Source organism: Apus apus, chromosome Z (assembly GCF_020740795.1).
Source record: "Apus apus isolate bApuApu2 chromosome Z, bApuApu2.pri.cur, whole genome shotgun sequence".
NCBI lineage: Eukaryota > Metazoa > Chordata > Aves > Apodiformes > Apodidae > Apus > Apus apus.
The window spans coordinates 34275546-34303312 of record NC_067312.1 but is presented as its reverse complement, the minus strand read 5'-3'; the positions used below and the strand labels follow the sequence as shown (position 1 = coordinate 34303312).

General features: G+C 40.5%; 1 protein-coding gene across 2 annotated transcripts in view; it reads left to right on the top strand.

Annotated features, from left to right (window-relative positions):
• The window catches only part of TTC39B (tetratricopeptide repeat domain 39B), a 95379-nt gene that overhangs the window by 14837 nt on the left and 52775 nt on the right, over window positions 1-27767 (top strand). The window contains exons 1-2 of one of the 2 annotated variants that reach the window (XM_051642917.1): window positions 2153-2242; window positions 18604-18638. Coding sequence is in view for 1 of the 2 variants with exons in the window: in XM_051642916.1 (XP_051498876.1) it covers window positions 18604-18638 (35 nt within the window). In the remaining variant the exon portion in view is untranslated. Of the gene's footprint in view, window positions 1-2152; window positions 2243-18603; window positions 18639-27767 lie in introns of those variants that run through there. The other variant, XM_051642916.1, reaches the window with a different exon arrangement.

Genomic DNA, 27767 nt, shown 5'->3' with positions numbered 1-27767 from the left:
TGTTGCTGTGTGTTGCTGTGTGTTGCTGTGTGTTGCTGTGTGTTGCTGTGTGTTGCTGTGTGTTGCTGTGTGTTGCTGTGTGTTGCTGTGTGTTGCTGTGTGTTGCTGTGTGTTGCTGTGTGTTGCTGTGTGTTGCTGTGTGTTGCTGTGTGTTGCTGTGTGTTGCTGTGTGTTGCTGTGTGTTGCTGTGTGTTGCTGTGTGTTGCTGTGTGTTGCTGTGTGTTGCTGTGTGTTGCTGTGTGTTGCTGTGTGTTGCTGTGTGTTGCTGTGTGTTGCTGTGTGTTGCTGTGTGTTGCTGTGTGTTGCTGTGTGTTGCTGTGTGTTGCTGTGTGTTGCTGTGTGTTGCTGTGTGTTGCTGTGTGTTGCTGTGTGTTGCTGTGTGTTGCTGTGTGTTGCTGTGTGTTGCTGTGTGTTGCTGTGTGTTGCTGTGTGTTGCTGTGTGTTGCTGTGTGTTGCTGTGTGTTGCTGTGTGTTGCTGTGTGTTGCTGTGTGTTGCTGTGTGTTGCTGTGTGTTGCTGTGTGTTGCTGTGTGTTGCTGTGTGTTGCTGTGTGTTGCTGTGTGTTGCTGTGTGTTGCTGTGTGTTGCTGTGTGTTGCTGTGTGTTGCTGTGTGTTGCTGTGTGTTGCTGTGTGTTGCTGTGTGTTGCTGTGTGTTGCTGTGTGTTGCTGTGTGTTGCTGTGTGTTGCTGTGTGTTGCTGTGTGTTGCTGTGTGTTGCTGTGTGTTGCTGTGTGTTGCTGTGTGTTGCTGTGTGTTGCTGTGTGTTGCTGTGTGTTGCTGTGTGTTGCTGTGTGTTGCTGTGTGTTGCTGTGTGTTGCTGTGTGTTGCTGTGTGTTGCTGTGTGTTGCTGTGTGTTGCTGTGTGTTGCTGTGTGTTGCTGTGTGTTGCTGTGTGTTGCTGTGTGTTGCTGTGTGTTGCTGTGTGTTGCTGTGTGTTGCTGTGTGTTGCTGTGTGTTGCTGTGTGTTGCTGTGTGTTGCTGTGTGTTGCTGTGTGTTGCTGTGTGTTGCTGTGTGTTGCTGTGTGTTGCTGTGTGTTGCTGTGTGTTGCTGTGTGTTGCTGTGTGTTGCTGTGTGTTGCTGTGTGTTGCTGTGTGTTGCTGTGTGTTGCTGTGTGTTGCTGTGTGTTGCTGTGTGTTGCTGTGTGTTGCTGTGTGTTGCTGTGTGTTGCTGTGTGTTGCTGTGTGTTGCTGTGTGTTGCTGTGTGTTGCTGTGTGTTGCTGTGTGTTGCTGTGTGTTGCTGTGTGTTGCTGTGTGTTGCTGTGTGTTGCTGTGTGTTGCTGTGTGTTGCTGTGTGTTGCTGTGTGTTGCTGTGTGTTGCTGTGTGTTGCTGTGTGTTGCTGTGTGTTGCTGTTCTTTCGGATTTTTTTTTAAGCCCACCTAACTTTCGTGGGGGGGGAGGGGGGGGGTGTTGCTTTGTGTTTGTGCAAGTCCTCTGCTGTTAGAAGGGTGGGTGGAGTGCAGGAAGTGAAAGCTGAGGATACACCTTTTGATGGCAACCCAGAATACAGGATTTGCCTTTACGGTTGTCTCTGACGCACATCTCTTGTCCTTGCCTAAAGTCAAACACAAAATTTTGTGTGTTTTAGCTTTAGCCTGTGCTGTAGGGGCAATAGAGCATTCAGTTTTATTCTAGGAAGTTAAACATCGTATGAGTTTTTTATCTGTGTAGATCATACCTTAAAGCAGCAGTGGATCTCTTTAGATTATGTAGGTGAATTCTGGAAACTACTGAACTTACGTTTTAATACTTTAAGAAATTTGCCTTAGTCATGTCTTTCTTACTTTGAAATATCACCCTTTGGTGTTTTTTGTGTGGTTTGAAGAAGTAATTAAAAGTCACATATGAGATTTCAAAAAGTTTAATAACAGCCACCACAAATAAATAAAAACTTTCTAGTACATGATGACTGTGGGCTATAGTGAAAATAGATACGGACACCAGCAATGTGCAGAGATTTGTTGTGACATAAATAGTTCCTCTGACAGCCTCGGAATAATTGTCTGTCTGATACTTCTTCCATAGTAAAAAGAAGTACTCTACACCTTGCGTAGTGAGTTTGGCTCTTCTGGTTTTGTGTCTCTGGGTGCTCATGGGAGGAAGTGATGTTCCGAAGTTCAGTGCTTTAATTGGTCCCCGTGGTCATATGGGATTTCCTTTTGCACAGTGTGAGTTGTGTCAGCCAGTTCTCCGGACACTTGCTGCATTGAGGGCTTGATGTAGAGAAACCAGTGCTCTGATTGCATGTGAGTGCATAATGCAAAGGGCCAAAAGAGAGCTATAACCCTCTTGGGAGGAGAAGGAGGAGGAGGAGGGAGTGTGTGTGCATGAACAGTTGCCAAGAGGCATTATCCTATGGTAACCTTATGTTTTTGGCAAAGTGACCCTTTGGGCAAAAGAAGTGACAAATCTGGTATGAGCTGTATATTTACTCTGTCCTGGTTCTTACATTCTGGTTAGACTGTCCAAAGGCTATAAATTCCTTGTGACAAAAGTAAGCTGTACAGCGAGTGTGCATGGGGAGGTGGGTGTGAGCAGCTGTGCCTTTCTCACAAACTTAAATGCTTAAGTAAATGGTTTGGCTTCTATATGGGGAAATGAGTTCTGCATTCAGTGCACCTGTGTAGTCTATTCTGTGTCTCTTTTCTGGGTCTGCGTTCTGTACAAATGGGTAACCAGCTCTGTAGTTGAGAGAGTTTTTAACCTGACAAAGACAGGAGGAAGGTGAATACCCAAGACCTTCATATCTTTCTTACTTTTCATTAGTTACAGGCAAAGCTAGAACTGAATAATCTTGATTTAGGATTCTTGATTACATTTTAATTCGTAAGCATTCTGGAATGTGGCAGAAATATAACAGCCAAGGGAACTGTGTTTCATAAAATATGATGCTTGTGGATAAGAAACCATTTGAATCGTGTCCTCTAAACTGCTTCAAGTTGTGCCAAATACCAGGCAACAGTAATAGAATCTGTCTCTAAAGTACGTGAATGTTTTAGCAACAGCAATCCCTTATGCTGATCACACAGTCCTATTTTACAGCAGATCATCCACATCAGGAACACTGAAATACGGGAATGAAGGTGGGAAGGTTAGGTGAGGCTCCTGAACAGATCTCCCCTAGTGAGAGCAGAAGAAGTAGGATTCTCCAGCTCCAAGAAGAGCACAGATATGTTGCAGCTTGGTGTTTGTCAAATGTTCCTTCTAGCTGTCTTCTTCTTTCTTCTTCACAGTAACTTCTACTTTTATTTGGTAGGTTGTGTTTACTGAAATGAGTGTGTTAATCCTTACACTGGCGGCACTAGGATTGTATCTCTTGACGTAATACCATTTTGTTAGCAGCAAACTGTCTAGTGATTGTCTAGACTTAGCTGTAGTTTCTGGGAATGTTAGCCAGTAATGGAAAGCTAAACTTAATGAGGGATGGCCAGTTCTGAACTAGAATGGGTGAAATGCCACTAGCTGTGAAATATTAACTTTGCCAGAACTGATAAGACCAAGCTTCTTGACTTGAGTCACAGGGAGGCTAGGGACTTAAAAGTTTCTCATGCCTTGGCTGCATACAGGCAAGTTAAGAGACTAAACACTGATTCTCTCTCTGATGCTCACCATAACACCTTACTTTCAGTGTCTGAAGGTACCGTCTGCTTGTGCATAGTCTATTTGGAAGCTGGTAGAAGTTTGCCAAATGTTTATTGCTGGAAGTTGCAAAGTCTTTACCGTCTTTGTCTTTCAACAGCAGTAACTCATCCATTCTGTGTTCAGTGTCCTGGAAAATAACTAGTACTTGCTGGTTATGATTGTGTCAATTAGATCTAGAAAGAGGTAACAAAGGTGTTACCAGCTTTATAGACTAAATAGCATGCTAAAGTTTATTTTTACTTTAATGAGTTTTTATGTAATTCCCATGAAATGATTGAATTATGACACTGAAGGTTTTGAGAAAACTTCAATGAGCTTGACACAAAAGTATCGCAAGACTCAGAAGTATGTCTGCTGCAAGAACAATTAAATCTGAGGTGGTATGTCTGAGACAGGAAAGATGGGCAACTAATTAAAAAATGAAGAGTTTTTTATTCCTCTTCCTCTTAGAAGTGCTCTTTGTGCAAAAACAAATGTAGGTCAAACCAACAAATGCCGGTGAAATAGTAGGACAGTGCCAATGTAAACAGTAGGGTAAGCCAGATTGGTGTTCAGCCAACTTCAATTGAAACTGTACTCATGCTTTTATATGCAAAATGTTGGAAATTAATTTCAACATGAATAACTGTTGACAACAGCTATTTGCATGTCAATTAAAGTGAAGTATATTGTGATCCTTTACTTGGTGAGTGTGTAACTGAATCTGCATTTTTCAGTCATGATGGAGGGAGGTGTCATTTAAAACAGCTCAGGCTCAGCCTGTTGTGTTCAGAACAAGAAAGACTTGATGTCAGTTTACTGAAGTGTGATTGGCTTGTGGTTCGTGTTTAGAAGCAGGTTCAGAAAAGCCTTCATCTTGTTGCTTTAGTGTGTAATCCATCCATCCCACAATGGCTGACTTTGCTGAGTGTAATTCCTTCAGCGGATGCTCATTCTCAGTCCTGGCCTGGTTTATACAGTGAGGCAGGTAGGCTGTTAAAGATTTGTTGGGCTTACATGCAGCTGAAGACAAAGCAGGAATTCTCCACTTAAAACACATTGATCAGTTGCACTTAATTAAGATAGGTGCTTTCATTACAAACATCTATTCTCTATAAAAATGGAAAGTGGATTTGTTAAGACTCAATTTTCATATGCCTTCTGGTAATTTCAGGGTGACCAGCTGCATCAAAAGGTCACTGCTTTCCAGACTGAAAAGGGTAAACCTTTTTTCTTGTGGGCACTGACATATAATACTTGTGCTATATGACATTATGGATTGTTTGGATTGCTAACTGTTCAGCAGCTCTTTAGTTAACCAAATTTCTAGTAAAACTGGATTCTACCAACTCCTCTTTTGTTTTTGGCATGTGGTGTTTTGTGGTTTGTTTTTTTTTCCTTGTTGAAGCATGATCCCTGGCCAAGACACTTGCATTAGTAAAGATCTTAAATGTGGCATACTGTTCCATGTGGATGAGATTGAGTAAGTTTGAACTACTGAGCTTGATCTTTAACTTCTAACAGCTGAGGTTCTTCATCTGCAGTGGAAAACATGTAGGAAAACACAGCTCCTCCAAAACAGCAACCAACAGCAAGTCAGCTCAGCTTTCTGGAAAAACACTGCTATTTTATGCAGATATTCTTGAAAACAATTTTAAAAAAGCAGATTGGTTATTTTTATAGTTCAAATGAATAAGTTTGAAATAATAAGTAAGCACAAAAATGTGATTTTTTTTTTTTTCCCTTCAGAGAAATTAATATTTCTTTAGTTTTCATGTAAAAAATGGTTGTAGCAAGTAGAACAGAACTTGAGCATTTCAATTCAGTTCTTGCTGCCTCAAGGCTATTTCTGTCTCCGGGAAGAGGAAATAATTTCCCTCTTTTGTAACAGCTACATCATGTTGTTCCTCTTTGAACTGAGTGTTTTCCACATGTTTCCGTTCCTAGGTTACAAGTCATTAATACCTGGATCCAGTGTCACAGTGGCAAACAAAGTGTGTGTAGGTGACGGAGTAGAAGAGTTGGAGCTGTCCCCTTCTCCCTCCAGAGGTTGTTTCTCTGCCAAGAGAAAATTGAAATGCCTTTTTCCCCTCACATGTTTTGTTTCTTTTGACAATAAACATTAAGATGTTAATTCCCAGGTTACATTCCTGCTGGTTAGTAAACTGGAGTACTATTTTCTGTAAGAAATTTACTACATCAGGTCTAATAAAGTATCTAAAGAGTTGAGATTTTTAAGCTCTTGATAGTGCAAGATACTCTCAGTTCTGAATAAGTGCTAAGAAGTGAAAAGTATCTATTTTTCAAATGAAAAGGGTTACAAATGTTATTTGGGTCATAAAAATATTCTTTACAGCAATACTTTGAGTGAATTTAAGATAACTGACATTCACTACCGGGTTCTGCTGCAGTGCCAGGAATTACTTTCTCTCAACATCTGGAAAAAAATGCAGTCCGTAATACAACTTCAACAATTGGATGAATTCAACCTCTATGTATCATTTCTTTGTTTTTTACATGTGCACCTCCTCATTTGAGACTGATCTATGCAGTGATCCCGGTCATTTAAAGGGAGTGTATTTTATGTTTTTCTGATTTCTGTCCCACTAATGTTTTATGGCAGAACATTTTATTAGCTTTGTGTTTCTTTTGTGTTTATCATGCCATACCTGGAGTATTGCGTCCAGTTTTGGGCACCTCAATTCAAGAGAGGTACTGGGGTGCTGGAGTGAGTACAGAGGAGGGCAACGAAGCTGGTGAAGGGCCTAGAGAACAAATCTTATGAAGAACACTTGAAGGAGCTGTGAATGCTTAGTCTGAGAAAGAGGAGCTTGAGGGGAGACCTCATCTGTCTCCACAACTATCTGAGAGGTCATTGTAGAGAGGTTGGTGCTGGTCTCTTCTCACAGGTAATTAGTGAGAGAACAAGAGGGAATGGCTTCAAGCTGCAACAGGGGAGGTTTAGACTGGACACTAGGAAAAATTTCTTAACAGACAGAGTGGTTAGACACTGGAATAGTCTGCCCAGGGAGGTGGTTGAGTCACCATCCCTGGATGTGTTTAAGGATCGTTTGGATGTGGTGGTTGTGGATATGGTTTAGGGGAGAACTCTGTAGAGTAGGGATGTTGGTTGGACTTGGGATCCCAAGGACTTTTTCCAACCTGAACAGTTCTGTGATTCTATGGAATTGCATTGAACAGAAGGAAGCCTTGGAGAAATTCTGTTATAAACAATTTAAGTAAGATCTTCAATGAACACCTGCTTTTCCTCATTTTCTCAGCTAATTCTTAGAATTTGTGTTTTATTGGATACCTCTTGCAAACTACACCAGTGTAGCATGTATAATGAAAGGAGTCTTGTCAAGTAAAAAATGTTTGTGTATATGGTTACTTCAACCAAGAGAGGTTTTTAATATTCTCAACGTTTTTTCCAAACTGTGTCAAGTCTTCTCTTGTTCTGGACAGTTTTAGCCAGAGGGAATAGGGTGCAGCTTCCCTGATTTTAGAAAGCTGCTTCGGAGCTTGTCAGCTAAGTTTTCTTTAAACTCTCTAAAGTTCTGTGAGCTTAATCCCTACATAAATAGATGATTTTCATGTGCATACAGTGCAAGGCATGTTACTCTTCCTGTTTGGTTAAGAAATTTTAGATCTCTCAGTGAATAATCCTTCTTAGGTAGAAATCCAGCTGCTGCCTTCCAGACTGGTGAGGGTGCTTCCCACAAGCAAGTGCAGGCACAAATCAAGCAGGGCAGCTGTTAGTGGAGCCTGGGTTTGCTGTCCATCACTTGAACCTAGCAATTTTTAATTTTTTTTTTTGAGGGCAAGGATGGCATGGGTCTGAATTCAGAATACAAGAGGATAAAAATCTGACTAATCTGATAACATTCTACCATGATGTGACAGAATGGATAGATGCAGGGAGACCAGTGGATGTAGTCTTCCTTGACTTCATTAAGGCTTTTGACGCTGTCTTTCATAAGATCCTTGTGGGTAAGCCCAGGAAGTGTGAGTTAGAAGAGCAGACAGTGAGATGGATAAAGAACTGGCTAAACCAGAGAGCCCAGAGGGTTGTGATCAGTGGTACAGAGTGCAGCTGGAGACCTGTGACTAGTGGTGTTCCCCGGGGGTCAGTAGTGGGCCCAGTCTTAGTCAACATCCTCATCAGTGACCTGGATGAGAGGATGGAGTGTATCCTCAGCAAGTTTGCTGATGATATGAAGCTGGGAGTACTGGCTGATACACCTGAAGGCTGCGTGGCTATTCAGTGAGATCCAGACAGCCTGTAGAGCTGGGCAAAGATGAATGTAATGAGGTTCAATAAGAATAAGTGTAGAGTCCTGCAGCTGGGGAGAAAAACCACCACGCACCTGTATAGATGAGAGTTTGACCTGCTAGAAAGCAGCCCCATGGAGCGCAGGTGGACAACATGTTAACTGTGGGACTTGTGGCCAAGAGAGCCAATAGTATCTTGGGATGTATTAAGAAGAGTGTGTCCAGCAGGTCAAGGCAGGTTCTCCTCCCCCTCTACTTCTACTCTGCCTTTGTAAGACCACATCTGGAGTATTGTGTCCAGTTGAAAAGGGATAGGGATACACTGGAAAGAATCCCAACAGAGAGCTACAAGGATGATTAAGAGTCTGGAACATCTGTTATGTGAAGAAAGGCTGAGAGAGCTGGGGCTGTTTAATCTTGGGAAGAGAAGACTAAGAGGGTCTACAGATTTCTGAAGAGTGCATGTCAAGAATGAGACAGTCTCTTTTCAGTGGTAACCTGTGACAGCATGAGGGGAAATGGCACCAAATTGCAACACAGGAGGGTACACCTCAACATGAGGAAAAACTTCTTTACTGTGAAGGTGATGGAGCACTGAAAGAGGCTGCCCAAAGATTCCCCAATCTCCTTCTCTAGAGATTTCAAGACCTGTCTGGATGTGTTCGTGTGTGATCTGCCCTAGGTGTTCCTGCTGCAGCAGGGGGTTTGGACTTGATGATCTTGAAAGGTCCCTTCCAACCTCTATGATTCTATGAAAAAAAATTAGATTTACCCATGGTTGAATAGAAATTTGGACAAAAGCATGAAGACTAGAAGTATCTCAAAGCATATGTGCTTACTAAACATAAAACAATCTTCATAGATGCCCATGCTTTGTAATATCTTAATATGTGGGCTTTCTGGGCAGGGGAGTTACTCGTAAGTTTGTGGTTCTTCAAATATTTCCTTAGTATGGTAATCTTTTTAGTACCTACAAAATAAAGCTGTGACTAGGCAGCTAAATGTTGTGTAGCAACAGCTTTTAATTCTGATTAGTATTCTTTCACCCTTGTCTCGTGTGATCTCATTTGTCTGTTGAATCAATGTTCAGCCTTATTCATGTTAATCTTGGTATTTTTAGAAAAGACTTTTTCTAATCCCTTAACCAATCTAGTATGGACTCCAAATCATGCCTAGTGTTCCTACTATTGGAATTAGTTTCCTGAATTTCTGTTGTTATTAAGAAGGAGAATCTTACTGGGTAATCGTACCTTGTTATAAAGCTGGATTTTAAAGGATAGTTTAGATTGTCCAAGTTTGCCTGCTTCACTTTGAAAGGAGCAAGTGTTTAAACATTTAGCTTGACAAAACAATTAGCAAACTTCAGACAGTAATTACAAAGAGTCACAAGGATATAGTCTGAAAGTTGCTTAAAGTTAAATGACTTTTAATGAATGTGGAAGAAATGAGAGTTCCCTTTTGTTGCTAGGATTTCTGTACTAATCAAGGCAAGCAGTTGTTTCTACTTTATACCAACACAGTGAAAAAAAGTACAATCACTGATAAATGTCCTGTAGTCTCACATGTTTTTCATGAGGCTTTACAGGTGAATTGTGGTCTGCTGTTAATGGTTTCTGCTCTCTTTGCTAAAGAGTATGGGAACTCTGGTCAGTTACTCTGCATTAATACACCTTGTCCATGTATGTCTCTGTGCAAAACATGATTATCTCTAAGTTGTGTAAACTTAATTATTTTTGAAGAATCAAATCACATCTTGAAAATGATACATCAAAAAGATGTGAAGTAGCACAATAATCAACCAGAAGAAAAAAATCAAGATGGAATTCAATAAAATAATTTCCAGGTGGCTTTATTTTGTCGAATCTTATGCCAATTTTTTCCTCAAATTTGTGGGAAAGTCTGGAACAGTTTTTGTAATGCCATCTAGTGGCAGTTTTATTTGCATTCATCTGTTTTAAGTTCCTGGATTCATGTATTCTCTGGAAAAGTGCAATGAAAATCTGTGGATTGCAGCATTAGCCAACATTATATGCTGTTTCTTCTGGTACCAACCTAAATGTTACAGACTCACAGAATCATCCTTGTTGGAAAGCAACTTTGAGATCACGGAGTCCAACCATCAACATATACACAAAGAAACAACAAAGAAAAAAAGAAAAATAAAAATCCACCACTCACAAAACCCACAACCTGGCTACTCGAGCATGCCCTGAAATGCCACATCTACATGTTTCTTGAACACTTCCAAAGATGGTGACTTGGGCAGGCTGTTCCAGTGTCTGACCACTCTTTCAGTAAAGAAATTCTTAATATCTTATCTAAATCTCTCCTGCTGTAATTTCAGGCCATTTTCTTTATTTACTTTGGAGTAGAAGCCAACACCCACCTTACTACAACCTCCTTTCAGGTAGTTGTAGACGACAATGAGGTCTCCCCTCAGCCTCCTTTTCTTCATACTAAACATCCCCAGTTCCTTGAGCTGCTCGTTGTATGACTTGTTCTGCAGACCCTTCACCAGCTTGGTAGCTGTCCTCTGGATGTGCTTCAGCACCTCAGTGCTCTTTATAGTGAGGGTCCCAGAACTAAACACAGTACTTCAGGTGCGGCCTCACCACTGCCAAGAAGAGGGGCATGATCACTTCCCTGCTTCTTTGGCCAAGATGCTGTTGGCCTTTTTGGCCACCTGGGCACACTGCTGGCTCATGTTCATATAGCTGTCAACCAGCCAGGTCCTTTTCTGCTCGGCAGCTTTCCGGCCACTCTTCCCCAAGCCTGTAGATTTGCATGAGATTGTTGTGACTGAAATGCAGAACATGGCACTTGGCCTTATGGAATCTCATACAATTGGTCTTGGCCCATTGATCAGGCCTGTCCAGGTTCCTCTGTAGAGCCTTCCTACCCATAAGCAGATCAGCACTACCACCCAACTTGGTGTTGTCTGCAGACTTGCTGAGAGTTCTCTCAATTCCCTCATCCACATAACTGATAAAGGTATTGAACAAAAATGACCCTAAAACTGAGCCCTGAGGGACACCACTGGTGACGGCCTGTAAACTAGATTGGACCCCACTTAACACAATTCTCTGGGCCTGGCCATCCAGCCAGTTTTTTTACGCAGTGAAGAGTGCACTTATCTATGCTATGATTTTCCAGCTTCTCCAGGAGAATACTGTGGGAATCAGTATCAAAGGCCTTACCAGAGCCCAGGTAGACAATGACCACAGCCCTCCTCTCATCCAATAAGTGGGTCACATAGTCATAGAAAGAGATCAGGTTGGTCAAGCAAGACCTCCCTTTCATAAACCCATGCTGGCTGTCCCTGATCCCCTTGCTGCCCTGCATGTCCCATATAAGTGCACTCAAGATGAGCCTCTCCATGATCTTTCCTAGTATCCGGACAGTTCTCCGGATCCTCCTTCCAGCCCTTCTTGTAGATGAGTGTCACGTTAGCCAGCCTCCAGTCACCTGGGGCCTTCCTTGTTGACCAGGACTGTTGATAAATGATGGAAAGAGGCTTGGCAAGCTCCTCTTCCAGCTCCCTCAGTACTCTATCTAGTGGATCCCATCAGACCCCATAGACTTGTGAGTGTGTATGTGCAGAAGCAGATAGTTAATTACTTTCTCCTGTATTACTGAAGAGTTCTGCTCTATGTCCTTATCATCCTTATATCACTAAGAATTAAGAACTTAATGAATTTGTGATTGCTAAGCCCAAGATGGCCTCCAACCACCACATCTCCCAGTAGTTCTCTGTTTGTGAACAGAAAGTCTAACAAGGTGCCTTCTCTGGTAGGCTCACTTACTAGTTGTGTCAGGAAGTTATCTTCCACAGACTTGAGGAACCTCCTAACCTGCCTGCTCTCTGCTGTGTTATATTTCCAGCAGACATCTGGTAGGTTGAAGTCCTCCACCAGAACAAGGGCTGACACTTGTGAGACTTCAGGCAGCCAGTTGTAGAATACTTCAGTTGCCTCCTTGTACTGGTTGGGTGGTCTACAACAGACTCCCAGCAGAATATCTGCCTTATTTGCCTTCCCCTTCATCCTTACCCATAAACGCTTAACTTTATCATCACTATAATCAAGCTCTATACAATCAAAACACTTCCTATCATATAGAGCCAGGCCACCACCTCTCCTACTTTGCCTATCCCTTCTGAAAAGCTTTTATCCATTCACTGCAGCATTCCTATTGTGACAATCATCCCACCATATTTCCATGATGGCAGCTACGTCACAGCTATCCTGATGCACAATGGTTTCCAGCTCATCCTGTTTGTTGCCCGTGCTATGTGCATTAGTGTAGATGTACTTAAGCTGGACTACTGATTTCACCCCCATCCTTGGCACTTGACCCCTAGTCTTATCACTGGTGGGCCTGGTTTTGTACCCTTTCCCCTTTGATTCTAGTTTAAAGCTCTGTCCTTGAGCCCTGCTAATTCTTGCCCTAATAACCTTTTTCCTCCTGCAATATGGGGTTTTCCCATCCATTGCTAGCAGGTTCAGTGTCTTGTAAACCAAACCATGGTCAAAAAACCCAGGTTTGGAGCCAGGCATTGATCTGATGGGATTTCTTGTTTATCCATTCCCTGGAACTGGAGGGATAGAGGAAAACCCAACTTGTGCTCCCAATCCTTTGACCAGTTGTCCCAAGACCCTGAAATCTTACTTAATTGCCTTCAGACTTCTCTTTACCTTATCACTGTCTACCTGAAAGATTGAAAGAGGCTAGTAATTTGAGGGCTGTACTAGAGAAGGCATCATCTTCCTGTTTACATCATTAACCCAGGCCCCAGGGAAACAGCAGGCTTCCCTGTGGAGCAGGTCAGGTCTCCATACCGGGCCCTCTGCTCCCTTCACAAGCAAGTTACCTATGACAGTGACCTGTATTTATGTATTTAATTTTTATGTATTTATTTTTCTCAGTATAATATCCTAAAACAACAACAAAAAAAAACAACCAAAAGCCCAAACAAACCCACCAAAAAAAAAACCCAAAAAAACAAACCCAAAAACTGGTGTTGTCCATTCTGTAGGTTTTGCTGCTGTTTGCACAAGGACATATGGGAGAAGGACCTTTGGGACTTGCTGCAGGATGGACCTGAGTCAGGTGAAGAAAATTAATGAAGGATTGTGTCACCCTGAGTCTCTGTCAGGTCTCTCCAGCCTTGTAAATAAAGGGCATTTGTTCTCCTGTGCTAACACCGCTAAGGCTTAGTGGTCACAAATACGGCTAATTCAGTTGCCCATTACTTTAGGTTGGAAGGAAATTGGTGCAGCCTATCATTAGTGCTAAGTAAAACTATATAGTTTGAATTAAGTAGCTGTTCTGGGTACTTCAGTTGCAGACTTTTCCCTTAAACTTTAGGATGAGAACTTTTTTTTCTGTAATAGGCATGAAATGGAGTAGAAAATGGCAAATGCTTCTGTCTTAGTGCCTTCAGCTTTCTTCTTTGTATCTAGGAAGTCTGTGAAAGTCTGTAGAGCCAACTACAAACTTGTGTGAGGTAGTTAAGAAAACGAGAACAAAATGTCAAATTGAGTACCTTCTGATACCTGTTTTGCATGTAATGGGAATTGGAAGCCATGGAGAACTTCAGAAAAAACTGTGGCTTTTTGCTTTTTTGCACCTGTTTTTTTTTTTTTCAGCACTGAAATAATTGCCTTCAGCAATGTTTTTAGCTCACTCGAGGACTCTCTTGGGAGGGTGTGATTATTCCCTATGCTTTGGTATCAAGGGAAAAAGACTAAGATTGTACTTAATCTTGGAAATATTTAGACATACCTTTGACCAGTGTGAATAGCAGGGAACAAAGTTCAGTTGGACCCAGGCAGAGGAGGCTCTTATCTAGGTATAGTGCAAATTATCTACATGGAAAGGGACCTGGGGGTAGTGGTGGACAATAAGCTCAACATGATTAAAGAGTATGCTGCTGCAGTGGCAAAGAAATCCAATGTGATGCTGGGCTGCATCAGCAAGGGCATCACCAGCAGAGATAAAAAAGTCATCACCCTGCTCGACTCAGCACTTGTCAGACCACACTTGGAACACTGTGTTCAGTTCTGGTCTCCCCTATACAAAGATGCTGTGGACAGACTGAAGAAGGTCAAGAGAAAGGCCGCAAAGATGATCCAAGGACTAGGAAGCCTGACATACAAGGAAAGGCTGAGAGAGCTGGGTTTCTTCAGCCTGAAGAAATAAAGGCCTAGGGGAGACCTCATCACTGTGTCCAGTATTTGAAAGGTGGTTACCCAGAAGATGGAGACTCCCTTTTTACAAGGAGTTGCATGGAAAAGGTGAGGAGTAATGGGTGCAAGTTGCTCCTGGGAAGATCCTGATTGGACATCAGAATAAAATCTGTCACTATGAGAAAAGCTGGACTTTGGAATAATCACAAGGAAGTGGTGGATTCCCCAACACTGGATAATTTTAAGACTCAGCTTGACAAGGTGCTGGGCCATCACATCTAAACCATGTTGCTACCTAGAAAGGTTGGACCAGATGATCCTTGAGGTCCCTTCCAACTTAGCATTCTATGATCCTACTTTAAGACATAGCCCAGGTGAGAGAATGAAGGAGGGCAATTTTCTGTGGCAGTTTCCTCCTTTTTAAACAAATTGAGAGGGAGTACTTACTGCACAAATGGTTCTTCAGATGTAATAACAGCAACATGTACTGCTGTGACACTTCAGAGATACTTGTGCTTTATCTCTTGCATCTTTCTGGCTACAAAAGGAGATGGAGACTCCCTTTTTACAAGGAATTACATGAGAAAGACAAGTTGTAATGGGTACAACTTTGGAGAGATTCCTTCACTTTTAAGACTCAGCTGGACAGGGTGCTGGGTGATCTTGCCTATATTGTGCTTTTGCTGAGAAAGGTGGGACCGTAGGATCCTTGAGGTCTCTTCCAACGTGGTGTTCTATGATTCTATAGTATCGCTAGCTTTCTTCTTGTACATAGCTGCTTCTCTCAGGTTTGAAAGAACAGGCAAAAGGTTCATGTCACAGATATTTTTACATTGCTACTGTTGTTTATAAGTATTTGATGGTTAAAGGTACCTTGACTTTTGCTTGTCAAGTTTGTTCTCATAGCAAAAATGGAGATGTTCTCAAAAAGCTGTCAGTGTGTTTTGTTGATGTATTTTGCTGAATTTCTTGTGTCTAGAAGTTTCTCAAAGAGGCAGACAGTCTTCAGAGAATCATATTAGAAGACTGATGTCTTCCTATTAGTGTCTGAGGTGCTTCATAGATTATAGGGTTTCTGTTTAGGATTTTTGTTTCTGTTGATTTCAGTTCAGCTTTTCAAGACTCAACTCAATTCTTCTTAGATCCAGCTTCATTTTACTTGCTCCTTCTAAGTTAATTACTGTATTTTTCACAGTAAGCTTTGTTCTGCCTATTGTAGTATTGTTGGCTGGTAGATTTAGCTTGAAAGAGAGCATTTGGCCAGCTTATTACTAACATTTGGACAGTCTGTTAGTAACATATTAAAAAATACATGGATATTACTCCTTGGCAGTGACAGCTGCGGGCAGTAAAGATCATGCAATTGCAGTAGCTCAAAACTGATATAGTAGCATATCCTAACTGTGAAGGGTGATAAAAGTCTTAGAATAATAGAATCATTGAACCATTAAGGTTGGAAGGGACCCTAAAGATCTTGTCTTTTTGCAACATTTTTTTTCTTCTGAATGGAAATTTTTCCTCAGTTAAATCTACATGTTCTGGAGGGTGGCTCACAGTCACATAGTGCATTCATTTGTCCTATGGCAAAGAAACATTATCTAATGTATCATTACAGTGTTTGAATATCTATCAACTGCATTTTCTAACAACTTTCCAAGATTGTGCATTGCCTTAACTGAGAGGACAGCATTGAAGTAAGTTGTAGTTGGTGTTTTAGCAAGGCACTTAAGTTGTTTCTTTTATTAGTATGGGTTTTGGTCTGAAAACTTTTTTTGAACAGGCTGATGCAAGTACTGTTGAGAAAGCTGCCAAGGGTGCTCACCAAGCCACTTTCCATCATTTATCAGCAGTCATGGCTGACTGGGGAGGTACCAACAGATTGGAGGTTGGCCAGTGTGACACCCATATATGAGAAGGGATGAAAGGATGAGACAGGAAATTACAGGCCTATCAGTTTGACTTTTGTGCTATGATGGAGCGGATCATCTTGAGTTCCATTATGCAGCACATGGAGGATAACCAGGTAATCAAACCCAGTCAGCATGGGTTTATGAGAGGCAGCTCTTGTTTGACAAACATGGTCTCCATCTATGACCAGGTGACCTACTTACTGGATGAGGGAGAGGCTGTGGATGTTGTGTATCTTGACTTTGGTAATGCATTTGACACTGTTTCCCACAGCATTCTCCTGCTTGTGGCTTGGAGAGGCATATGCTTCACTGGGTTAACTGGCTGGATGGCCGGGCCCAAAGAGTTGTGGTCAATGGATTTAAATCCAGTTGGTGGCTGGTTACAAGTGGTGTTCTCGAGGGTTCAGTGCTGGGGCCGCTTCTGTTTAACATCCTTATGAACAATCTACACAAGAGGATAGAGTGCACCCTTAGTAAATTTATGGGTGATACTAGCCTCGGTGGAAGTGTTGATCTGCCTGAGGGTAGGGGGGCTCTACAGAGGGGTCTAGACAGGCTCAATGAATAAGCCATGGCCAATTGCATGGGTTTCAATAAGGCCAAATGTCAGGTCCTGAACTTCAGCCACAACAACCCCTGGCAGCGCTACAGGCTTGGGGAGGAGCAGCTGCAGAGCTGCCCAGCAGAGAGGGACCTAGGAGTGTTGATTGACAGCTGGCTGAACATGAGCCAGCAGTGTACCCAGGTGGCCAAGAGGGCCAACAGCATCCTGGCCTGTATCGGGAATAGTGTGACTAGCAGCAGCAGGACTAAGGAGATGATCCTGCCCCTGTATTTGGCACTGGTGAGGCTGCACCTCGAGCACTGTGTGCAGTTTTGGGCCCCTCACCAGGAGAAAGGACATTGAGCTACTAAAGTGTGTCCAAAGGAAAGCAACAAAGCTGATGACGGGTCTGTAGCATATGTCTTATGAGGAGTGGCTGAGAGAGCTGGGGTTGTTTAGTCTGGAGAAAAGGAGGTTTAGAGGAGACCTTATCACTCTCTACAACTACCTGAAAGGAGGTTGTAAAGAGGTGAGGATTGGCCTGTTCAAGGAAGTTAGAAGTGATAGAATTAAGAGGTGGATAGAACTTGAGGTTGTAACCTCAAGTTGTGCCAGGGGAGGTTTGCATTGTTTGTTAGGAAGAATATCTTTACTGAAGGCGTTATCAGACATTAGAACAGGCTGTCCAGGGCACTAGGGGAGTCACTGTCCCTGGAGTCGTATAGATGTAGTACTTAGGGATATGGTTTAGTTAAGGACTTGTCAGTGTTAACAGTTGGACTCCATGATCTTGAAGGTCTTTTCCAACCAAGTTAATTCTGTGATTCTGGGAGAATGCTGTCTGAGATTTGTATTATGCCTTTACACACCAAGTCAGTGTTATTCCTGGGATCTGTTAAAAAAATTGGAACAATCTGTTCCATCATGCTTACAGTTCTGATGGCAAGAGCAGAAAGGACATAATAAATACAAAATGGTTTTTGTTTGAGGAGTGACTGAGTAAGATAGCAGTCTTTGGCTTGTAAAATAAATTATTTGAATGATAAAAATAGTAAGTATCAAGGAAAGATCAAGTAGGAATTGCTTTTTCACTGTCTTTTAATTCAAAAGCTAGGGGCTGTAAACAAAAGTATTAAGAGCCAGGTTCAAGTAAAAATTATTATTTTGCACGAAATGGGTGTCAGACTTGGAAACTCCTTACTAAGGTTATGACCTCATGAATAAAAATAAGTCTACATGGGATGAAGAGGAGACTGAAGCAGTACTTGGAGCAGAGATCTCTTGAAAATCACCTCATGAACAAACCACATTAAGGCCTGCAATTCCTTGAGTTGCCAGAGGCTGGATAGTGTGGAGAGAAGGATGAGGGGTGGAGAGCTGTTTGCCCCATCATCTCTGTTATACACTTCTACAGACCCATTTTGGAAACTCGATGAAGAAACAGGTTACCCTGCAGCTGAACCACTCTGACCAGTTTACTTTTGTATGTCTCTTCCTTTAGTTTAATTTGAAATATGAACCTAGGTGGAAAGAGTTTTGAATCTAGGTGGTAAGAGATATCCTCGGGATGCCTGGACCAAGCAGTTCACATGCATATAATGCATGAGCTGGCTGTATGCTTGCCATCAATAATGCATCCTGGACCTAGTGTGTGTACTCTGGCCAACCTGTGTATCAGCTACATGCTTAGAACACTTCATTTTTTAATGTGTAGATATACTGGTCAGCTAGTGCATCCTGGATACATCGCATGTACTGCTGCAGACTCCTTAGGCATAGGTCTGTATTGCTTTCTGTGGTTCACATGGTGGAAGTTCAGGAGACTTGAAAAGGAAGCGGTCTGTAGTTTAACTTACCTGTAGACTGATGTGTAGTAGGCCAACAGGAAATGTGTCTGGGTAATGCTTTACACTGAAAGCATAACAAAAAGCCAGTAGATTGTGAATATTCTCCTTGTCACTATATGTTGCGGAATTAGGTGGTAGTGGTAATTTTCTGCTGTGTTACTGAAAGAGTTTCAAAACATAAGCACATTTGATTGAAAGATTTCTTTTCTTTTTTTTTTTTTTCAGGAAAATTTTGAAGATGCCTTTGAAAATATCCCCGTGTAAGTAGATTTTTTTAAAACTATGTATGTTTTTATTAAAACTATTTATGCAACAGTGACATACTGCATGCACGCCAATTTAGGGAAGGTGTAGTTTTTTATGTGCTGGCTACATTAATATTTTCCAGAACAGTTAAGTTCCGCAAGAGTTGGAAAATGGAAGTCTTGTTAGGCTGATATATATGATAAAATATTTGTCATCAGATGTGAAAATTGTAAAGAATTAAAAAGAGCAAATTCAGTAATTTATATACTGACGGTCTAGACGTTTCTGCATCGTGAAAAAAGCAATAGTGGAAAAACTTCGGATTATACATTATTCAGAGCCATCTAAGCAAGATTTTCAAAAGGAAATTGCTGTACCTTATATGGTGTGTGCACAGATGTTTTTCCCTAATGGCATGTGATGTAGTCCCTTCTCTGGTATTAGTTTTCATGCTGAAGTGACACCTTGCTTAAACTGTAATGGAAACAGATGATGCTGTTCATAAGTGCTTTTAGTTTTTCTGCAGGATTTTACTTCATTTTTGTGCCACAAAGCAAATGAGACTGTTAGTGATATCCTTGGATTGCTAAAACAGTTCTAGACCAAGGAGCAGTAGCTTTGGACTGAATTTAATTGTCAGATTTCCATGGCCTGGGCAAATTATACTTTACAGATTTCTTAGTTCCTCTGTTCATATCACACCTAGGACAGTAAGGTCTTTTTTCTGTGTAAAACTGCAGTTGAAGAATTAAACATATGGCTTTCTAAAACTCAGAAGGAGGGAAATAACAATCCTGTATATTAATATTGAGAACTTTTGATGTTAATGATTACTTTTTCTTCCTTTGACTCCCTAGCAGTTGCTATATGATGAGATAACTTCGCTCTGGTCCTTGCTCCCTTCGGGAGAGGGAAGAAAGTGACTGTGTAATGTTTATTTTATGATAACATTTTTACAACACCCATTCCTTCTGTGAGAAGGCTGTTTTTGTTGTTTTTATTGATACCTGACCTGGGCAAGACTGTTTAATACTGGCATGTAAAACTTGGATTTATTCATCTTTTATGCTCATAGTTTTCATGCAGAGACACTTTTTATAGTAGAACACAGACTGATGTTAGACTGATGGTATTGCTTCTGTCTGTAATAACTGTTATGTAGAAGAGTAAATATGAGATGGTGGAGAGAATATTAGTGGGATAGAAATCATGTTGTTATTTAATGTCTCTAGTTGAACACTTGTCACTATGTTTGCTGTCCTTGTCCGCTGGCCCAAGATGCTATACCTGCACTGTTACATGGTTGACAGATTCTGGTGTATGTATATTCTAAAACCAACTTTTCATTTGTTCAAGTTTCATAGGCTTTGGTTCAGCCTGTTTCAGTAATATAGGACCACTCATGGTTCTTGTTTGGGTGGTCCTGCAAAACCCTAAGAGAAAGCACAGTGTGAGTAACTGCATTACGTGAGCTCTTAATAATTTTTCTAAAAAACAATGTGGTTCTAATGAATCTTATTGTCTCTGTTTTTCACATAGAAAATAAATGCCCAAATTCATGTTCATGTCTCAAGAACTGTTTCAGCTTGTGGAACAGCTATATAAAAAAAACCCCACCCAAAGTACAGTACCTAGAACCATGAGAATGCAGTTTCAAAAGACTCTGAAAACAACCTGCAATATTTGAACTGACAATTGCATACATAAAAATAGGCTGCACTGAATGTTTAATGTATTTAGTAGTAAGATTTGGACAGACTGGGCAGATTGGAGAACTGGGCAAAGAGGAACCTAATGAGGTTCAACAAGAGTTATTGTAGAGTCCTGCACCTGGGAAGGAATAACAACATGCACCAGTACAGATTAGGAGCTGACCTAGAAAGCAGCTCCATGGAGAATGACGTTGGAGTCCTGGTGGACAACAGTTTGTCCATGGAACAGCAATGCGCCCTTGTGGCCAGGAAGGCCAATGGTGTCTTAAGGTGCATTAAGAGTGTGTCCAGCAGGTCGAGAGAGGTTCTCCTCTCCCTCTACTCTGCCTCAGTGAGACCATACCTGCAGTACTGTGTCCAGTTCTGGGCTTCCCATTTCAAGAGGGACAGGGTTATGCTGGAAAGAGTCCAAGAGAGAGCTATCTCTACTACACCTGTCTTATGGGGAAAGGCTGAGAGACCTGGGGCTGTTAAGTCTGGAGAAGAGAAGACTGAGAGGGGATTTTTTTAATGTATATAAATATCTGAAGGGTGGGTGTCAAGAAGGAGGGGACAATCTCTTTTCAGTTGTGCCCCTGTCAAGGGGCAATGGATGCAAACTATAACACAGAAAGTTTTACCTCAACATGAGGAAAATGTCTTTACTGTGAGGGTGATGGAACACTGGAACAGGCTGCCCAGAGAGATTGTGGAGTCTCCTTCTTTGGAGACTTTCAGGACCTGTCCAGATGTGTTTCTGTATGATCTGCCCTAGATATTCCTGCTCTGGCAAGGGGGTTGGACTCAGGGATCTCCAGAGGTCCCTTCCAACCCCTACGATTCTGTGATTCTGTGAGGAGTCAGTGTGCAAGCCTAGTACATTGACCCATCATGAGACATGCAGCGTACACTGAATGCTCTTCATGGAGCCTGTCTCTTTTTTATGTGGTTAGTTGAGTAGTGTGAATAAAAGAGAGCAGGTTTAACCTTGAAATAATTCAGGGATTAACCTGACTCTTCTTCAATGGCATGCTACTGAACCAGTCAAGAACAGTATCTCACTGTAATCATCAGAAAGGTGTGTATCTACAAAAATTCTGCTGACTTTAATGTTAGGTTAAATGTTCAGACTCATGAATGACTCTACATGACCTTTTCAGGCATGCCTCATGGTAACGCCTCAAAACAGTTATTCATCTAAGTAGTACTTACTTAAGTAGGACTTACTGAAGAAGTGGGATGCTTTAGTTGATCCAAAGGAAGAAAGTATTAAGCCTCCAAACCCAACTGGATGTATAAAGGACAAAAAAGTATGTGACTTTTTCAGCATCAAACTCTGAGTGCTTTCATGCTTTGTGTATATATTTTACTATTTTTTGACTTCTAGTATGGCTAAAGGCACTCAAAATAGTAAAGAGAAAAATACTTCTAGTTTTCTTTGCCTTTTTCTAAAATCTCAACCATTATTCCAACTTTTACAGTATAAGACTATAGAAATTGCTATGAAATCTTGAGGCTTTTTGATTGTAATCTTTTCTTCCTCTTTGGAAGAAAAACTTGGAGTTCCCTTTCAGTGGTTTTGATTTATATTTTGTCAGATTTTAATTAGCTGCAGTCAACTGACAGAAGGTACTAGAAGTGTGAGTCTGAACAGCACCATTCCTCCAAATTACTGTTGATTTCTTCAGTTTAGGTTCTTAAAAAAATTTATTACACTATTCTGAATGGAAAGTGGGGTTCCGAGTGTGTCTGTATCATAGACGGCTGTAATATGATATGGGCCTTTGTTACTCTCATTGCTACTTTGACACAGTGGTTCTGGTCTTGAGTAGCTTTCATAAAATATTGTTCAGGTAGGGAGGCTGTTGTAGGCTTTGGTTAGTTAACTTGATTAAAGATCTGTAAATTCTTAGCCATCCTGGATAGCAGAGGAAAAAGGAGATTTCTTACTGAGAAACCTTCACAAGATTCTCAAAAGTGTTAATTACTTACACAGTCATCTTCATGTTATATTTATATACTTTGATTATTAATGTCTACAGTAAGTTTTGAGTGTTTATATCAGTATGTTTTTCTGGGATTCCGTGTGTGCACTGTTGCTGTTTGAAGAATGTGCCATGAGCACTGAACTAACTGAACTTAATTTAATAGAGCTTCATTTCACAGAGTTTATTGTCTTACAAACCTACACATTACCCCACTGGATGACTCAGGCTTTCCCTGCAGATGTTCTCATGACCCTTACCTCTCCTTTTGCCCAGCTACACCTGTGTTCTCTGTACTCCTGGATGGTCAACAAGTTGTGCCAGGGGAGGTTTAGACTGGATATTAGGAAAAGCTTATTTGCTGAAGGGATTGTCAGGCACTGGAACAGGCTGCCCAGGGGAGTGGTGGAGTCACCATCTCTGTATGTATTTAAAAGATGTGTAGATGTGGTGCTCAGGGAGATGGATAAGTGGTGGCTTTGGCAGTGCTAGGTTAAAAGTTGGCCTTGATGATAAGAGTCTTTTACAACCAAAATCATTCTGTGATTCTAAGTAGCTTGATTTTTCAGCAGGCCAACAAAACAGAAAAGTAGGTATTACACTGTAGCCTTTCCCTCAGTTCATACCCATTCAGGTATTTCTGCACTATGTAGTTACTGATTTAAATTGTCTCTTTGAGTCCAGTCGCTTTCTGTCGAATTTGGCTGATTGAAATGGGCCAATATGTTAAACTATTAAGATTATGGGACACATGAGTGGACAGTTGGCGATTGTACGTGTTGCTTCCTTTGAAAATGAAGTTCATGAGAGGCAGTTCACTTTGTGAGTATCTGAGCAATAAGAGTAGGATAATCACAGCTGGAATAGTTGCTGCTGCTGACTTTATCTGTATTTAAACAATTAGCTACTCTGCAGTTTTGGAAGCTTTATAGAAATCTGTGTGTTCTGTTTATCTGCAATGGATCCTTCACTTGATTAGACTCTCAAATTCTTAAGGTACAGCTATTTAAAGGAATGCCTAAGGAACTGAAAAAAAAACTTTGCGACTTTTAATGGAAGTCTTAAATCTTACCTGTCTTGGAACTCTTTTGTTGTAGTTTTCAAATTATGCTGGTAATTTGCCTGGGGGGAAGGCTTTCCCAAATAGAATGCCACATTGGTTATTCTTGACCTTTTCCTGTCTAGATGCAATGGTATTTTTTTCTATTAAAAATACAGTAGTAGAAACTTGGAAACATTACTGCATTGAAACAGTGAATTACCAGACGTTAAACCTTTCAGGTGTCTGTTATTTTGATCTTGCTGTTAGTAATGTTCATCTTAAAATTTTCCTATGTAGCGATGTTTTGGTCTCTTATTTCAGATAAGAATGTGGCATTGCTACAGCTCTGCGATTATTGATTTCACTGCCTTATTGCAGTTGGTTATACCCAATTTTTTTGTAGAGAGTTGTGTCTGCAAAGACTGCTGATACTTACTTAGGAGATCAGAGCTGGTTCACATTCTGTCAGATCAACTTGCTACTTTAGAACGTTCAGAAAGAATGTGTGCAAACCATATCTTCCTAGTATTTCATACACAACTCTGTAATTCTTAAACTAAAATATATAGAGAGTAACACTGTTTTATATATTGCTCCAGTAAATGCTAGCAAATAGTTTTGCTAATCTTGAGTTTAACTGGCTTTATTCCCTAAATATTATTGCTAAACTGTAGATACCATTTAGTGTAGGTGAGATGTTAAAGGAGCAATGAGTTATCTTAATAGGATAACATCCTTCCCTAAATCTCTAGTAATGGCTGTTGTCTCTGAGGACAGCGTCCAGGAGGAAATCAGTTTTTGCTCAGTTGTCTAAATGGATTAGATTATTTCGCAATCTTCTACTTGTAATGGCTACTCTAGGTGTACGCAGCAGCTCCAGAACAGTTTTGTAGTGAGTCCCAGGTACGTGAATTGTGGAAATGTGGAGGGATCATTAAATTAAGTTCTACCTGTAAATGCAGTTCTCTACTTACTAGTGCTAAAGACAAATAAAGGCTATTCCAGTAGATTAATCTGCCATTTTGCTTGAAGCAAGCAGTAGCATTTCACCAAATATCTTCTCTGCCAAAGAGTCTTAGTAAGTTTTCAAAGTACTGGCTTGGCAGTAACTTCAGATGTAGCATCTCTTGCCTTACAAAGAGGATAGGTAGAGTATATGTGAAAGAATATTTGCCATTACATGGTTGCGTTAACTCAGAATGGGTTTTAGATTGTTTAAAGGTACTGAGTAAATGGAGAGAAATTGTTCTTTCTTGTTTTGGAAAGTCAAGCCTCTGGCAAGAAGTTTTCTTGTGGTAAGCTACATTTTACCAAATATTTCTCTGTTTCCATGACAGTGTGTGCTTGTTTGAAGTTTTAGGCAAATCTGTTTTGCAAGGTAACCCAGTGCTGTTACCTGCCAGACATCTACATGTTCAAAAACAGGTGTAGATGGAACAGATTTATGTATGTTGTTCCTTTATTTACTTCTTGATAAAAATGCTCAATAAAAAAATTAATACCTGAATTTTATAATGGAAAAACTATGACCTTTAATTTCAGTCTGTAATAATAGATAATCAGATAATTCTCAACTTCTATGACATGTTTTTCCCCTGTTTATTTCTGCTACATTAATTTTCCCCCAAATTACTTCAAAATTCTTTTTTGGAATGCAGAGATCCATATTTTCTCTTGCCAGAGTATATATTTTTAAATTATTCTCTTTATTTGATTTTACAAGAAGGTTAAAAGAGTGGGAAGACAGTGAGATCTCATTTAAACACATTTTTAAAAAAATGAAGTAGTGAAAAGGTGGAAGCTAGCATTCTGTGGAAAACTAGACTCATTACTTTTTTATGACTAATGTAATCAGTGGGATTTTCTGTCATTATCAATTTCAGCAGAAAGAGGCATATTTCATTGCTATATTATCGTTCCTCTTTTGCATTTCCTTTTCCTGCCCAAAGCTGGATACTGTTAATCCTTGATCCTACCAAAGCAGCTCTGTGTGGTATTACTGGGATGATAGATTAAGGGCCAGAAGTGTTTAAGGAAGTTAGAGCAGGTTATCCTTGTAATCTCAGAAGTGTGGTTAAGATTTTAGTTACACCTGCACGTGTGTGCTTTGTCATTAAATGAAAAGCTGAGGAAGTGGCCCTAAATTAAAACTTGAATTCAGGGAGCTGAAAACTACTTAAGAACAGTTCTTGTCTTCCTCTATAAATTTGAATTCAAATTATGACATTGTTTTAAGATGGTTAGAAACAGTTGTGACAATTTAAATTATCAAAGTTTTATGTTCTTGTATTTGGCCCTCAGGGTCAAGGGAGAAAAAAATAAGTCCAGTAAAAATGATGTTTGTATCCAGTAAATAACATTTTCATAGCTCCAGAAATATAACACAGTAGCTACTTTATATTGTGAGCCTCAAGATTTGCAACAGCATTAGTGAGACGCCAGCCTAATCTCACTAATCCTTCTCTACCCCAAACGGTTCTTAGATATAGCTTGTTTAAATTTGAGGAGTTTTGAGTGGGCAATACTGGTGTCATTCTTAACACTTCCTTAATGCAACTACATCTTTTGCCTCTGATGTAAGATTTCTGTGTGTTTGTATTTGGGTAGAAGCCTTCAGGCCATATTGTGCAACTTTTTATGTTATGTTGACTTTGATATGTGCAATCTCACCTTTGTGCATAGCTCCTTAAAACAAGGAGGGGAAAAAACAAGAGGTGGGGGGATAAATAAAACAAACCCAAACAAACTGAACATCTCAGAGACATTCTACTCAGAAATGCCTGAAACTCTGCAGCTCTTTCAGCAGCATGCAATTTTCTTGCAAGCCCTCACTGAAAATCTAACACACAGGAAGATACCACAGCCTATTTTTCAGTAATCAGGGTTCCACTGAAAAAAGCTTGTCTCAATTGAGCTTAAATATTTGCATTGCTTCTTGTGGTTTGCTCTTCCATGAAAAATAAATAATTGCTGTTGCAGTAAACTCATATATTTTTGGGGTGAGGGTTCCTGGAGACTTGTAGACTCTATTAGTTAGCATGTTGGAATCTCGATTCTCTGTTGGAATGAATGATCTGCTGATCACATCTATGTTTTCTTTCTTTGCATTTCTTTCAGGCAATTAATGTTTATCCTGTACTTTAATGAAAACTGTATAATGCAAGTTACAGTTGTGTAAATCAAGAATTGCCTTCCTCTGATTAACTTCTGAGACTTTTAAATGGATGTAGACTGTATACTGTTGACTGGTGGTACAATCTTTCAGTCATTAGTACTTGAGATAAGAAAATTAAAAGATGAGCTCTAACTCATTGATAAAAAAATAAAAACTTGTAGGCAAAGGCTTACTCAGATATTGAGAAGGAGGATTGTTTTTAGGGAAAAGGCTTGCAAACTATCACAGTTATCACACAAAGAAAAACTTCTCTGGTCTTTAGTGATGTCATATTTTGGTTGTTTTGTGTTTGGGGTCTTTTTTCCTCCCAGATGGTTGAAAACTGTCTAAACATTTTGGGAAACAATCTGAGCAGAAGGTGGCTTGGGGTGTGTATTAGAAGGCTTGCTTTTGTCTGTTTTGTGGAAATGTGCTCCTCACTTTCGCAGCTTTTACTGGGAAGTACTTTCTAAGGCCTCAAGTGTGGACTGTCTGTAACTTGTACTGAGTTAGTGTGTGATCTGAGTAAATTTTTGTGAGTGCTTAACCTTGATTCCAAACTGCCTTACCTTTCATGTGCAATAAAGATGAGAGAATTCCTGGCACTTTGACTCCCCTGCACCAAATAATGTTAATAGAATAAGTGACAATATACACATAAGCACTATTTCAAAGTCATGTGGTGGAGAACTCTCCTGCCTCTGAACTCCTTGGTCTTTAACAATGTAACAGGCACAATTTCAGGGAAAGGTAGAAACATCCTGATTTTAAAAGTAGTCTTGCCTATAAGTTGCAACTTCTCTTCTCCGCTCTGTCCTGCAAAGCCTGTCTTACTTGTTCATAGCGCTTGGTTTCTTCTTTCCTGTTTCAGGAAATACTGTGTGACTCTTTCCTAGTATGTTAAATGCAAATCTGTAGTTTCCTGCATTGTGTTTTAAAGGCTTTATTGGAGGCATTTTTGTGAGTAAAACTCAGTTCATGACAGTAAACATAGCTAGGAATAGGTAATAGGTGCTACTAGTCTAGTTGGTACAGCTTTAAGGAATACTTATCCAAGGTAATGATGGAGGACATAGTTTGATTTTCTGCTGCTTAGTTCCCATATGCTGAGCTTTCCTATGTATAATTTGGAGACATTAGACTAAAGGGATAAAACTATGTGTTGCAGCTGTTCTGCTTCAGAGTCTTATTTTCTCCTATTGCTGTTGATACTCATGAAGATTACTGTTTATTTGCTCTCTCTGTGCTATTGATTTATTTTGGTTATGGGA